The sequence below is a fragment of the Narcine bancroftii genome, chromosome 3 (genome assembly GCF_036971445.1).
Source record: "Narcine bancroftii isolate sNarBan1 chromosome 3, sNarBan1.hap1, whole genome shotgun sequence".
In the NCBI taxonomy this organism is placed as follows: domain Eukaryota; kingdom Metazoa; phylum Chordata; class Chondrichthyes; order Torpediniformes; family Narcinidae; genus Narcine; species Narcine bancroftii.
The window spans coordinates 159,088,259-159,102,640 of NC_091471.1; the positions used below are offsets into that span (position 1 = coordinate 159,088,259).

The window sequence follows — 14,382 nt, forward strand, 5'->3', positions numbered from 1 at the left end:
GTAAATCCATGTTGACTCCGTCCGATCCCTTCTCTGCTAGTCATATGCTCCTCTATTACATCCTTAATAATGGATTCCATCATTTTGCCCACTACTGATGTAAGGCTCACCGGCCTATAATTCCCCGCTTTTTCTCTACCCTCCTTTTTAAATAGTGGGGTAACATTAACTACCCTCCAATCCATGGGTTCTGATCCTGAATCTATCGAGTTCTGGAAAATAATTCTTAAAGCATCTGCTATCTGACTGGTCACTTCCTTAAGTACCCTAGGATGTAGATTATCAGGCCCTTGGGATTTATCTGCCTTCAATCCCTTCAATTTCCCCAAGACCATGTCCTTAGAGATACTGATTTCTTTCAGTTCCTCCCTTGCATTAGTCTCTATGTTTCCCAACATCCTTGGGAGGTTATTTGTATCCTCTCTTGTAAAAACAGAACTAAAGTAAGAATTTAATTGGTCTGCCATTTCCTTATTCCCCATTATATATTCCCCTGATTCCGACTGCCAGGGACCTACTCTGGATTTCACCAATCTTTTCCTCTTGACATATTTATAAAAGCTTTTGCTTATGGAAATTAAATGCAGACTGAATGATTGCTCTGTCAAACAATTCCATTTTGTCTGTAAGAACAACCTGAACTTTCAGTCACTGAAATTCTCCAATCCTTGACCACTCTTACTCCCCTCCATCATTTACAATATTTCAACAAAGCTCAATTTAAGAAATAATGCTCATCCTTGAGATGGATACATTTTGGCCTCTGTAATCAAGAGTGACTTCAACAGTTTTGATAATCAGCCGTTCCAGCCTTACACTTCACATTCAAACATTCAGGGTTTTTACCCCTCCAGGTTATTTCAGATTTCATTCATCTCTTCCTATTTACATCTCCTCTTTTGTCCTCTCTGACCTCTGCAAACCCCACCATCCTTCTTTACAAGTTGATACTTGTTTAATTTCTAACATTTTCCAGTTCTGAAGAATGGTCATCAAACTGAATAGTAATTGTTTCTCACTCCACAGATGTTCAAAGCCTACTGATTATTTCTAGAATCTTATGTTTTTATGTGTAGAACCCTCTTTGCCTGCATTCCCAATGCTACTCTGCTCCATGCTTCATATTGATTCCCATGATATAAGATCCAGCAAAAGGGGAATGTATAACACTTACATTTAATCTGCACATTAAAGATTTACAATCTGAAACTTTAGCATGCCACATTCTGCAACAGAAGCTCAGGTTCATAACAATGTGCCTTGTTTTTATATGAACAGTTGTGCCTGAATGAGAAGCAAACAAATGAATGTGACTCACAGTCTACTTTCACTCTCATTTCTTAGGATTTGCAGGATCTCTTCCTTTTTAGCTTTTCTGAGAGCTTGAACCAAAGATAAGAATTTCCTGGAGGCAGAGGCCTTTGCGAGATTCTCTGGCTCCAATTCTTTACGAATACTCTGCCAGTATTCGACAAGCTGCAAAAGTGAAGTGCAACAGATTGAATCTTTTAAAGGTTTAGAACACTTTAGCCAGTATTATCCTTTTCAAGGGATTTCTGTATGAATTTGACCAGCTGACAAGAATGAGGAAATATTCCTTCGGCAAATTCCTTTCCAAGCACTGGTGAAAGGATTTTAAAATACAAGAACAATTTGACTACTCACTGAGGGACATTCTTTGCATCTTGCTTTGACTACTCCAGAAATTATAGAGGTGGGGATATATTTGGGATTCACTGAATTAACAATATTGCTAATCTGATCTCCTTGGATTTCTTTAGGCCCAACCTCTGTCATCAGAAACTCCAACTTCTGTCTAAGAGAGAAGAAATAGTTTATACAGCAGATACAGTATGCCCACAGTACATTCTAACTGCGTACATTAATGGAATTATATCGCAGTAGATCCATACAATGCAGTTCCACCCATGCACTGCAGTCAGTGGATCTCTGCATGAGGAAAACGAATGCTCGAAATACTCATCAGGTCAGGTAGCACTTGAGAAGAGAGAAATAAAGAAATCACAGGCAGCTTTCTTTCTCTCTCTACAATAGCTGCCTGACCTGATGAGAAGTTCAAGAAGACATTTCTCAAGGGCATTTGGGGATGGACAATTAAATGCTGGCTCAGCCTGCAAAGCCCAAATCCCTTGAATGAATAAAATAATTACTAACTTATGTTTTTATTTCAGATTTCCATCCTCTGCTGGTTTCTGTCTTACTTCAACAAAGCTGTAATATCTGACAAATAAATTCAATTTCCACTGTCAATGTATAAAGACTTAGAAACTACTATTTATTAACCACAAATAAGAGCAGTGAAATTATCAAAAGTATCTACCAAATTATTCCATGAGTGGCTTTACAAAACATTTATGGTGCCTGAACCTAACTTATGACAACAGTGCCAAATCTTCAAAAGCATAGTAAAGCTCTTCAGAACATTTCATAATCATGGTAGAGACTACAGAGATTTGAGACTTCCTTTCCCTGTCAAAATATTTTAAATGTGTACTTACATTGATACAATTTTGGTTGAAAGTTCATCTTGGAGATTGAGAGATATCAGGTGATGCTCCTCTGATAATACTGAATGAATTAAATTCTTCTCAAATACATAAAAACTCATTGATAATGATGTTGTATTAACTCCTAATACCTGCAAAACAAAATCTGTGCAGTATTAAAAACAAAAGCAGTAAAAAAAATTTCAAGATCTTGCACTCCAATGGGATTTTCTAAACTTCAACCAGATCCTTCTCCAGACTTCCCTTGAACTTTTTTTAATGCCCTTCATTAATTATCTGGATTGCATTTCCTTCTCTCTCTCTTCTTTCCACCCACCCCCCCCCCCCCACCCCCCACACACACAGCTCTTCAGGTTATTGTCAAAAGTTGTAATATTTAAATAACACTGTAACAGTTCCCTAGAAGTCGGCAGTATTAAATGATGAATGAATGATAAATGCAGATAGATAAGAATGTGACTTCCTTTTCAGACTCAAACCTGCACATACACAAAAACCTGCACCCACACACAGAAGACAGATAGACATTTACAATCCATCAATGGCACACCTTATGCCCTATTTCTACAACTTTCCCATCTCCAACCTACCATGAAACAGAAAATCTCTGCCATTCCCTTTCAGATCCAAGATCACCTCAACAAATATTTGCTTTGCAAGCAAATGGAAATAGGCATACACTTTTTCCTGCAATTAATTTTTCTAATTTTTGATTCAATTTAACATAATTTCTCAGAAAATTTTTTAAATGAAATTTAACAGCGATAAAAGATGACACCTGACATATTGTGCATCACTTCCAAAAAAAACTCTCAAATTCTCCTGCTTTCCAATATCAATTTACATGAGACATTTTTCTGTTTCCTTTTTAAAAGTTCCTATTGAATAGTTCCTCCTTTGTCCATTCAGGCAGTGCATTTCAATTACAGCAACCCCATACAAAATAAATGGATCTTTTCCTCTCTGGTTCTTTAGAAATTACCTTAAATCTGCACTCTCTGGTTAGTGTCCACCTCCAATGGAAACTGTAAAACACTATATAAAAGCCAGAACTCTGAATCCCTCTATTTAAGCTACCCTTCTCTGATTGAAGGACAACCACTCAGCTTCTTGGTTTTAAATTGTCATAATATTCGGTATTTTCCTTGACTTGCAAGCATTTATTTACACATTACAGTCAGGCAGGGGTGCAGCGCTAATGTTTTAGGTGCTGTAGCTCACCAAAAATGGCAACAAAGAGGTCTCGTGAGACTTGGCCTTGGTAGCCGCTAAGTTGTATTTGGCATTGTATAATTGAAAGTGAATAGTAGGATGAGAAAGGAGGACGACTGGTCATGGAAGAAATAGGTATCTTACCTTGTGTATTGTTAGGTCTGCTTTGTTCATGAATGAGTGAGACAAACACCAGGCTGAGTCGAAATCAGGGTTCTTTGTTCTTTATTACCGGATTGTAACACTTGCGACTAACCATGTTAGTCGGAGAATGCATTCTGCCGTTATCAGCAAAATGGTGATTTTTTATACCCTTGGATATGTGCTTAGAACATCATCATATCATTACTTGTCCAATGACTAAAACTGTTGCTATCCTTTCCCTGCTAGCTTCCTGCCTCTCAATCCATCAATGTCTCTCTTATCTTGTAAGTACAAGGATGCATTCACATCTTGTTACAGCCCTGCACATTCCCATCTCATGATGTTTTACCTAACAGGAGTACAAGGACACCTCCCCTTCTTGTTACAGCCCTGTACAGGGTAACTCCTTACACATTCCCATCTCATGATGTTTTACCTTACAGTATCTAAAATAGTGCTCAGCAGCTTGTGGGTGGGGTGGGGGGGGGGGGAAATACATGGAGCAATGAGGTGCTGGAGTGCCCCATTAGGTGCCGGAGCGGCTCTCTGGTGAGGTCCGGCAGCACTGCACTCAGGCATGGACATGTTGCAATGACTACAAAAGTTCTTGGACCTGAAAAGCCTTTACGACAAGTGCCAGCTGTTGGGAAAGATTGAATAGGATCTTTCCCCCTAAATAATAAAAAACTTTAAAATTATGGTAGGATTCAATAGGGCAGATGCAGGAAAGATGTTTCTAAATGTGGGGAGGACAAAACTGAAGTCATAAATATAAGATAGCTACTAATAAATCAAAATTGTCTCTACCCCAAAGATGGTAAGACTCTAGGACTTGCCATTTGAAGAAGCTGTTAAGAAAATATCATGGATGTATTTAAATTCAGGAGGCAGAAAGGAATAGAAGGATTTATTGATGCAGTGAGATTAACTGAAGTGAGAACAAACTTGTCTACAGAATAAACACGTTGATGTACTGAATGTTTATTTCTGTGTTCTAAATTTAGTGTCATTCCACGTAAATCACCCAGCTTTTGTAAGAATAAATACACCTGTGTGTAATATACTTAGATATCAAATTTTAGAAATCTAAGAGATAAATGTACTGTTGACACTGACCTTGCTGTGACTGGTGAATCCTTTCTGTGCCACCTTGCAGCTGTTTAATTTCTTCACTTTGGTTACCTGGTTACGATGTGCCTGGTAATTAACCTTGCACTTCCCGGATACATCAACCTAATGGTTGCAGGAGCAAGAGTAAGCAGATGCACTGAAATGTAAATTACAAAGAAACACAATGGAAATGGAAAACAAGAGGAAAATGAGTAGAAGCTGTTTTTATCTACAAAAAAGGCAAGAGATTTAGAGGGCAACATTAGAGGGAAGAAACTTACATCCACACAAGAGTTGTGAACCACAGTTCGGTATATTCTTCAAGGTTTATAAAAGAGTGGATCCCTAAGACCCTAGGATGTCCAGAACTACAGCAAGAAATGGAAATAGAAAGGGCACATAGAGTATTGGCCTCTAAACCACAACCACAACAAAAACCAAGATCTATTGTAGTAAAATTCCTAAGATATACTACAAGAGAAAAGGTACTGGAGAAGACAATGGAAAAAGTAAGAGAGGGCAACAAACCACTGGAGTATAAAGGGCAAAAAATCTTCATTTATCCAGATATAAGTTTTGAACTCCTAAAGAAGAGAAAAGAGTTCAAAACAGCAAAGGCGATTTTATGGAAGAAAGGGTATAAATTTATACTAAAGCATCCAGCGGTGTTGAAAATATTTATTCCAGGACAACAAAACAGACTATTCTCGGATCCAGAAGAAGCAGGAAAATTTGCAGAACAATTACAAAAATAGACTGAGGGATGAAGACGGGTAATGAGAGTAAAAATGATCACGATTGATATGTATGTGGGTAAAGACAAAAATAGACTGAGGGATGAAGACGGGTAATGAGAGTAAAAATGATCACGATTGATATGTATGCGGGTAAAGAGGTATAAGAGTGAATAGAGACAATGGGCATACGTGAATGTATCTGTACTTAGAGGAAAATATAGATAGTATAGACAAGAATTAATAAGGGAAGGTAATGGAATAGAGAGAATAAGGAGGGAATTAAAAGAGTGACCTTTGTGACATATGAAAAGTGAAATCTTTTCTGGGGGGGGCGGGGTGGGGGGAAATAGCAGTCACTGCAAAATCAGTTGACGCTTGCGAGTGGATTCGCAAATCCAAATGGAGAGGGGAGATGTGGTTGTCCGACAAGGGATAAAGGACAACTCAGGAGGGGAAGGGGAGATTGGGGATAAATAAGATAGAAATAGGAGAATAAGGAAAATGTTGGATGTTGTAGGAATGTTGTCTTATAAAGAGTTGAAAATAAGAAAACAGAAATGGAAAAGGAGGAAAGGTAATGATGGAAAAACGGAAAGAGAAGATAAACAAAATATAAAAGGGCTACGCTGAACTATATGACTTTAAATATTAATGGAATACATAACCAAATTAAAAGGAAGAAACTACTAAATTTAAATGAATAAATGTATTCCATTAGAAAAAATAACATATAGGTTAAGAAATAATATTGAAATATTCGAACAAGTATAGGAGCCTTACATTAAATACAATAGCGAAAACCTACCGGGGACAAACATTACCTAAGTTGATGGAAGGAGAAGGAAAGAAAAGAATGGACTCAGTAGAATTTCTGGTGTATTTTTGTTGAATGACAACATTGTCTGACTGGCTTAATGCAACCTAGATTGTATACCTAAAATGGATGAGGGGGGGGTGGGGGGGTGGCTTGGGAGGAGGGGGGGGGGGAGAAAAAGTCACTGTATATGTGTGAAAAAGAAATAGTGTATATCATGGCTAATGTGATTTATGGTGTGAAAAATAAAAAATTAAAAAAAAAGAAAAGGTCCAAAGTATGGAGGTGCCTCAGACTAATTTAAGGACTCGGATTTGTGCACTTTATTGATTTTTTCTCTCTCTCTGTATGCAGTCAGTTTGTTGACATTTCGTTATCTGTTTACATGTGTAGATTGTATACATTTCTTTTTCATGACCAATAGGTAATTGTGCCTGGCCCGTAGGAAAAAAGAATGTAATGTAATGTATGTAATGTACTCCAACAATAAATCTGAAATCCATCCAAAAAAAAAAGGTTTCATCTTGTGCTCTTACCTCTCAAGAACCTAACCCAGACTCACTCATTAGTCAGCCAGTATCTGTCTACTTCCAGGCAATCAGAAAATAAACAGACTTCCACTGAAGTCAATCAAGTTGAGGTGTAGAACAGATTGCAATTGGCAGCTGTTCTGTGTGCCCTCTATTTCTACCTTCTGCGCCCCAGCTTTTCACTTTCTTTACATTATCTGACATTGATCACCCACTCTAATTCATCTACTAACCTTCCTAATATTTTTCACTCAATATTTATCTCCTTCAGTCTAATTGCTGAAGCAAACCTGTTAATACTGTGAATTACCAAGTGCATTCAGTAAATTTGTGAGCAAAGATTTAAAGCAAGTCTAACCAGTGGCAGATAGTTAGACTCCACAGTAAATTAGATCAGTTTTTCTTGGAATGTGGAAATTGTATTTTGGAAGATCCTAGATAGAAACAAATGGATTTCCCCAGAATTTCATCCTAATCTTTTAGAGTTTATAGTCTATTCATAACTGGTGCAATGTCACAAATTCTATTCCCACAAAATTACTGTGGCATCATAATGCATGTCAACATTGATAAAATAGCTCCAGTACAATGGCAGGAAGTGTTATTAAGAAAACATTTCACTGTCAGTCTCTTGACAGGTCAACTGTCCCCTTATCTAGTTGCTTTGTTCAGTTGGATCCTGAACTAAATAAATTAACTCCCGAAACAGAGAATCAGTGATAAATTATTAAATAATTTTAATTTTTACCAGGCTTAAAAATTGGAGGCTTGGAAACCAAAGCATAGTTGATTGTTTAAACACAACTGCCAAACTAAATAAACTTGGAATAAAAGGAACAGCATAATGACTATGGGGCTACTGAAATCTTGAATAACAACCCACATGATGTTCTTTGGAAAAATGACATTACATTACTTTACACAATGTGATTGACTTTAAATGTCCCATAAAGTTACTTGGGAATATCAACAAGGCAGAGGCTATTTAAGAAGGCAGCTCATCGCGAATGAATGAATGAAGCATTTATTGTCGATATACACAACTACGATGTACAGATACAGAGAAAGACTTGCTTGCTAAAGCTTTTCAGAAATATATAACACATTAACAATAATTTCTGTGTATTTAACATGTAAAAATGCCACAACGAGGAAATTATAATGTAAGGAATAGAAAAATAAACAAATAAATAAATATTTCCCAGGCTCATTAAGAATGGAGACGAAATTCTGCCATGCCAGCAACGCCCACCTGTTGCTTTAAACAAAGAAATTACAGTGAAGAGAATAGTAAATTTTAATTAGATATGCTATTATGATTTTTCTCATTGAACATACATCATAGAAATCTGCAGCATAGTACAAGAACTTTGGCCCAGCATTGTACTAACTTAATAACTTACTCTACTAACTTCTTAGAATTTCTTGATTGCATAACCCTTCATTTCTCTCAGCTCTATGTACCTATCTAATAGACTCTTGAAAGATCCTATTATATGTGCCTCCTCCACTTTTGCTCACAGCATATTCCATGCACCCACCACTCTCTGTATGAAAAATTTGCCTCTTGTATGCCTCCCTTGTACTTACTCCCAAGCACATTAAAACTATGTCCCCTTATGTTAGCCATTTCCCCCCTGGGAAAAAGCCTCTGGCCATCCACACAATCAATGTTTCTCATCATCTTCAGGTCACCCCTCATCTTTCGTTCCAAGGAGAAAAGAGCAAGTTTACTCAACCTATCCTCATTAGGCATGCTCTCCAATCCAGGCAACATCCTTCATTTCTCTGAAGCATCTACATCCTTCCTATAGTGAGGTCTAAGTAAGTGGGCACCTGCTGGCATTTTGGTCCATACCTTGACGAAGGGCTCAAGCCTGAAACATTCGTTATGTATCTTTATTTTTGCTATATAAAGTACACAGTTTGACCTGCTGAGTTTCTCCAGCATTGTGTTTTTATTTCTACCATGGTGTCTGCAGACTTTCATGTTTTACTTCTAAAGAAGTCTTATATCAGTTATATTGGTTCAACATTATTTCACAGCTCTTCAACTCAATCCCACAGCTAATGAAGGCCAACACTCTATATAGGTTTTTAACAACAGTATCAACCCATGCAGCAGCCTTGAATGTCCTATGGACACAGATCGCAAAATCTCACAGTTCCTCCACACTGCCGATTCCATGTCCCCCTACTTTCTGAATGAGCTTTGCATGGGGAACCTTATCAATGTCTTACTGAAATCCATGTACACAACATGCATTGCTTTACCCTTGTCAATGTGCTTTGTTGCATCCTCAAAGAATTCAATCAGGTTTGTGAGACACGACCTTCCCCTGACAAAGCCATGTTAACTATCCCAAATCAGATTATGCCTCTCTAAATGCTTGGAGAGGATTTCTGGATCTTCTCCAAAACCTTGTCCACCATTGAAATAAATCTCCTCTACTCCCACTACTATTCTGAGGATATGAAGAGTACTGCATCAAATATTTACCTCATTAATACTTGTGGATCTGAGTTGGACTTGGAATAAGCTGGCCAGGCCTCTCTTGATATTCTGAAATACCACTGGCTCATTTGAAAATGAGTAAAACGTCTTCACCTGGAGAATGGAAAAGAAGCAGGTCATAGTTGATTTTGTTACGAGCCCAAAGGACTCAAAACCAGCAGCAATAGAAATTCACCAAGACAGTGGCTACTTAAACAAAAATGGTTTTATTTTCTTAATACAGAATAATAAGATCAATATTTAACTCATTGCTATTAACTTAACCCTCTTCTAATTCTAAGCGCACATGTATGTAATGTTTATGTGTTCAGGAAAGTTCTTTTTTACTGTCCAATCCTTCACTTTTCACTTCTCCAAGTTCACTGGTATCAGGCAATCTTCCATTCTGTGCATAGAATTAAACATATTATATTCACCAAGCTCTGGTGCTTTAAGTTGTTACAGCCTAGGAAGATCTTTGTTGGTTTCAGAGAGAAATTGTTAATTGGACACACAAAATGGTCTCCTTCAATCAGCAACTGAAGTGTCTTACTGAAGAAACTTTCCCAAAACTTTTTCCAAAAGTTAACACTTCTTCCAGGTTACCACAAGGAGTTCTTCTTTTTCTCTATTCTAGGAGAAACACAATAACCAGCCACAACCTCGGCACCTGATTACAGAGATTTTGAATAGGCTGAACTCAGAACTCAAAACCCATCTTGAAATAGGCCCTTGCAGCAGGTCTGCCAACTTGCAGCCTTCACACAAACTGTGGATGCTTTCTCTCTACAAAACCACGTGGCCCCTCTTGGGACAACAACTTCAACCAAAAATTTTAAAACTCTGGCACCAGTTTAAAAGCAAAAGAGTTCTCAGTTATTGAGTCCGGACACTGTTCAAACATGCTGGTCCATTAACACCTGCTTGTGAAACTCTCACAAGCACTTTCCATTGTCTCTGCAAAGCCAACTGTAGACACAAAGTCTACCCCTTGCATATCTCCTGCATGCAAATGATATGTTTGTTTGTGAAATGTGAGCTTACAACTAAACCTTAAAATCTTGCCGTTTTAAGATATATTTTAACCACAATTTTATTAACTTATTCCATAACAATTTCACATTCACGATCATCTAACAAAAATCTAATTATAGTACTGTAGTAATAACATCTCACATTGCCTCACTGTTAATAAAACAAAAATTGACAGTTACAGAAAGAGAGATCCAAACAGATTAAAAATGGATTTTAGAGAGCATCTTAAAGAAAGAAAGAAAGATTATGGGTGAGAATTCCAGAGCTTCAGGCCAGGTGGTTGAAGATGATATTGGTGGAAAATTAAAATTGTAGAAGCTCAGAAGAATGCAGAAATCTCTCAATATTTTATTGACTATATGAGTAAAATTTGAGAAGGTGGGGGGTCCAAAGTAATTCAATGATTTGAAAATTACAAGAGTTTTAAAACTGGTGCTTCTGGACTAAAAGTTAGATCATCAAACATAATGGATAATGGGTAAACAAGTCTGGCTATGAGTTAGGACAGGCACAGGAGAAATTTGAATGTTTACCAAGACTATGATGAAATATTTCGATTCACAGATCATCTACCAGTTCTGTCCCCATAAATCCCTGGAAAGACTAAGATCTGGGTATATTCAGGTCATAGCTTTTCCCAATGAATCTCTTTAGGAGTTAAAATGGGAGTTTACCAGAAGGACTACACATAAAGAGAATGGGGGATACTTTCTGTTTTAAATATGAAACTGGTGACTGTAATGTCACAAATGTATCTTCCATTTTTAAAAATTGGGGCGGCATGGTAGCATAGCACAATCCTATTACAGTGCCAGCAACCTGACTTTCAATCTGCTACTGTCTGTTAGAAATGTGTACGTTCTCCCTGTGGCTGCGTGGATTTCCTTCAGCTGCTCCAGTTTCTTAGTATCTTGATTGGTCACAAGGGTATAATTGGGCAGAGTGGGCTTGTGGCTCAGAAGGGCCTGTAACAGAGCTGAATCATTAAAAAAAATTATGCTACAAGACATGGGCAGCACAGTTAGTGCAGGGGTTAGCACAGTGGTAGTGCAACATTTGCAATGCCACAACCTGCGCTCGAATCTGGCGCTGTCTGTAAGGAGTTTGTACATTCCCTCCAAGTCTTCATGGGTTTCCTCCCATCCTTCAAAATGTGCAGGGATTGGAGATTAATTGCTGTATTTGGGCAGCATGGACACATGGACCAGAAGGGCCTGATACCGTGCTGTATGTCTAAATTTAAAATAAAGGAAACAGTGGCAAAGGAAGCGGAGGTGCTGCCTCTCAGTTCTGGCATCCTGAGTTCAACTCTGACCTCCAGTGCTGTCCATTTGGACTTTGCATTTTCTCCCTGTGACTGTATGGGTATGGACTCAGTTTTCTCTGTCATCCGGAAGAGATAGTAGGTTAATTGCCAAAATAAATTGCCTGCAGATTATAGCATCTGGGGGAAGATAATAGGACTGTGGGGAGAATAGGTCACAGGAAAGTTTAGTGGGAGAATGGGGTTGTTCTATAATCCAGCAGAGGTAAAATGGGATCCTTGTAATTTAATTTTTAATTAAGAGATAGAGCCCATGAGCATACATTGCCCAAATACATCCACGTGACTACTTAATCTACTAACCCTAAACGTCTATTATAAGAAAATATGGAAGGACGATATCTGTCTTTTGGACTTCCACGTTAGTCTGTCTGCTAATTAGAATGCGCTTGGAGCCAAGGCCTTGAACTTTAACCAACAATTCAGATGAACCTTGTTCAACATGCAATTAACACCCTATCAAGTATTGCGTCACTGGGTTAGCGTACACCATTCGGGTGCTGAGTTAGCAAGCTTTCAATGAGTTTTGTAAAACTAATTTCCAAAGCAACCAGAGTTCCATTCACTACAATTAGCATAATTATCCTGTAAACTATTGCAGAATCATTTTTAATTGAGAAGGAAATTATTACAAAGGAATTTTATTAAAATACGCAATAATTCAAGAGGCTTCAGATCATGCAACCTCTTGAATTTTCTTTGCCTTTAAACAAGATTGCAACTGATGCTCCACCTTGTTTATATTCTTGTCAAATTCCCTGGGATCATGTTGCCCAGTAAGATGCAGGGACACTAACGTAATCAGTATTAACATCCAGCAGTTCCACCTTGTCGCAGATTCAGCCTGAATCTGGATTTTGCATGTGTGTCTTGGGACTGAAGTAAAGATCCTTGGATGAGGAAGCCTAGATTGGTCAATTTCACTCAATGAATTTAATTGCACAACTTGAAGATTTACTCCAATGTTAATCAGGTTGCTCACTCTGTCTGATTGGTCATATCCATTAAACTTTTATCAGTGGTATGGTGGCATGATGAATAGAGCAACTAGACCACTGGTTGGGAAACACTAGTTCAAATCACATAAAATCAACTGGAGAAATACACTTCCAATAATTAAATAGAAAATGGTTACTGTACAACTACTGAATTCTCATAAAGCCTAGTTCACTCAGATCTTTCGGGGAAGGAAATGTGCCATCCCATACCTCTTAGAGCCACAGATGTCTCTACATATATACATGTGATTGACATTTCCTGCAGTTCAGGGGCAATGAGGGATGAATAATAAGTGTGAACCAGTATCTACTACACTCATTATTAAATAAAGTTGCATGGTTCATGGCACCATTGGTCATCTGATATGTTCATCTGCTCACAGTGCTCCATCTTCCCATGCCAACTGAGAAGTTGACAGATTCTTCCCTCCCTTTCTAACCTCTTTCATTAATATTTATGTAATTGATGTGAGAGTGTGTAACATACAAAAAAGCACCATTTTTTTAAACTATTGAAATGGTGCTCTAGGGGAATTTTTTCAATACTGGAGTATCCAACTATAGATATGGCACTATTTGCTGAAAAAATTGATTAATACACAGAAGATAATCTGTTACACGATCAGTAACTGTACAGCTCATTCTTTACTGGCCATTGACTGTAAATTCTAGTGAACTTTGAATACACATGCCTGGCAAATTCCTGCATACTATAAGCATTTCTCTGCTTATTGAGCTTCAAGTGTCACAGTCTCATTGGTTAATCCCAATCGAGATGTTACTACTTCAACTCCCTGATCAAATTGGTGAGATAATGACTAGGAGATCAAGGTACTACTTACAACAGTAAACAGTTCATTGCTGACAGATTTCTTTTGAAAGTACATTATGAAAGAATTGATTTAACATAGCTACAAGATTGTCGCATAGAAAAGGAGACAAATATTTGATCCACTGTGGCCCATTTACCCAGACAAGTAGCCTGCATCGTTTCTAAAAGCATTACCCAATCACCCTGATGTAAATTGGTGGTTTGTATATCTACTCTATTTTTGAGCCCATTCCATGCCTTGATCTCTCCAGGCATCCTAATATTCTTCATGACTTTTGGATGAAACTCTTTTTCATTCTAAGTTACGTCCTCTTCTGGTATCCAAATGTTATTTATTCAAAGAAATAACATAAAATGCCTTGACCATATTGTTTTATATTCAATATAATTCTGCAGGGTTTTATTAATTTCTTCGCAGAGCTTTAAGACATCCCAACAGCTATTGCCTTATATTTTGTTCTCTGGGCATACTAAATTCAAAGTTGTTCATACTGCTTTGGCACTTGGCATGAATTTAAAAGAAAACAACCCTAATTTTCAATGACATATTTCACAACCATATTTATTTTTCAAAATAGTTTTACAGAATAGTACAGAAAGATGGCAGAGAGCCAATATAGGTAG

At 37.6% G+C, this 14,382-nt stretch overlaps 1 protein-coding gene across 6 annotated transcripts in view; it reads right to left on the reverse strand.

The window, feature by feature from the left end:
* mttp (microsomal triglyceride transfer protein) overlaps positions 1-14,382 on the reverse strand; it is a 71,230-nt gene that overhangs the window by 24,923 nt on the left and 31,925 nt on the right. For all 6 annotated transcript variants that reach the window (XM_069925619.1, XM_069925616.1, XM_069925617.1 and 3 more), the window contains 5 exons: positions 9,576-9,683; positions 5,001-5,117; positions 2,520-2,659; positions 1,666-1,816; positions 1,319-1,476 (listed from right to left, as the gene is read on the reverse strand). In XM_069925619.1, coding sequence (XP_069781720.1) covers positions 1,319-1,476; positions 1,666-1,816; positions 2,520-2,659; positions 5,001-5,117; positions 9,576-9,683 — 674 coding nt within the window. The remainder of the gene's footprint in view (positions 1-1,318; positions 1,477-1,665; positions 1,817-2,519; positions 2,660-5,000; positions 5,118-9,575; positions 9,684-14,382) is intronic.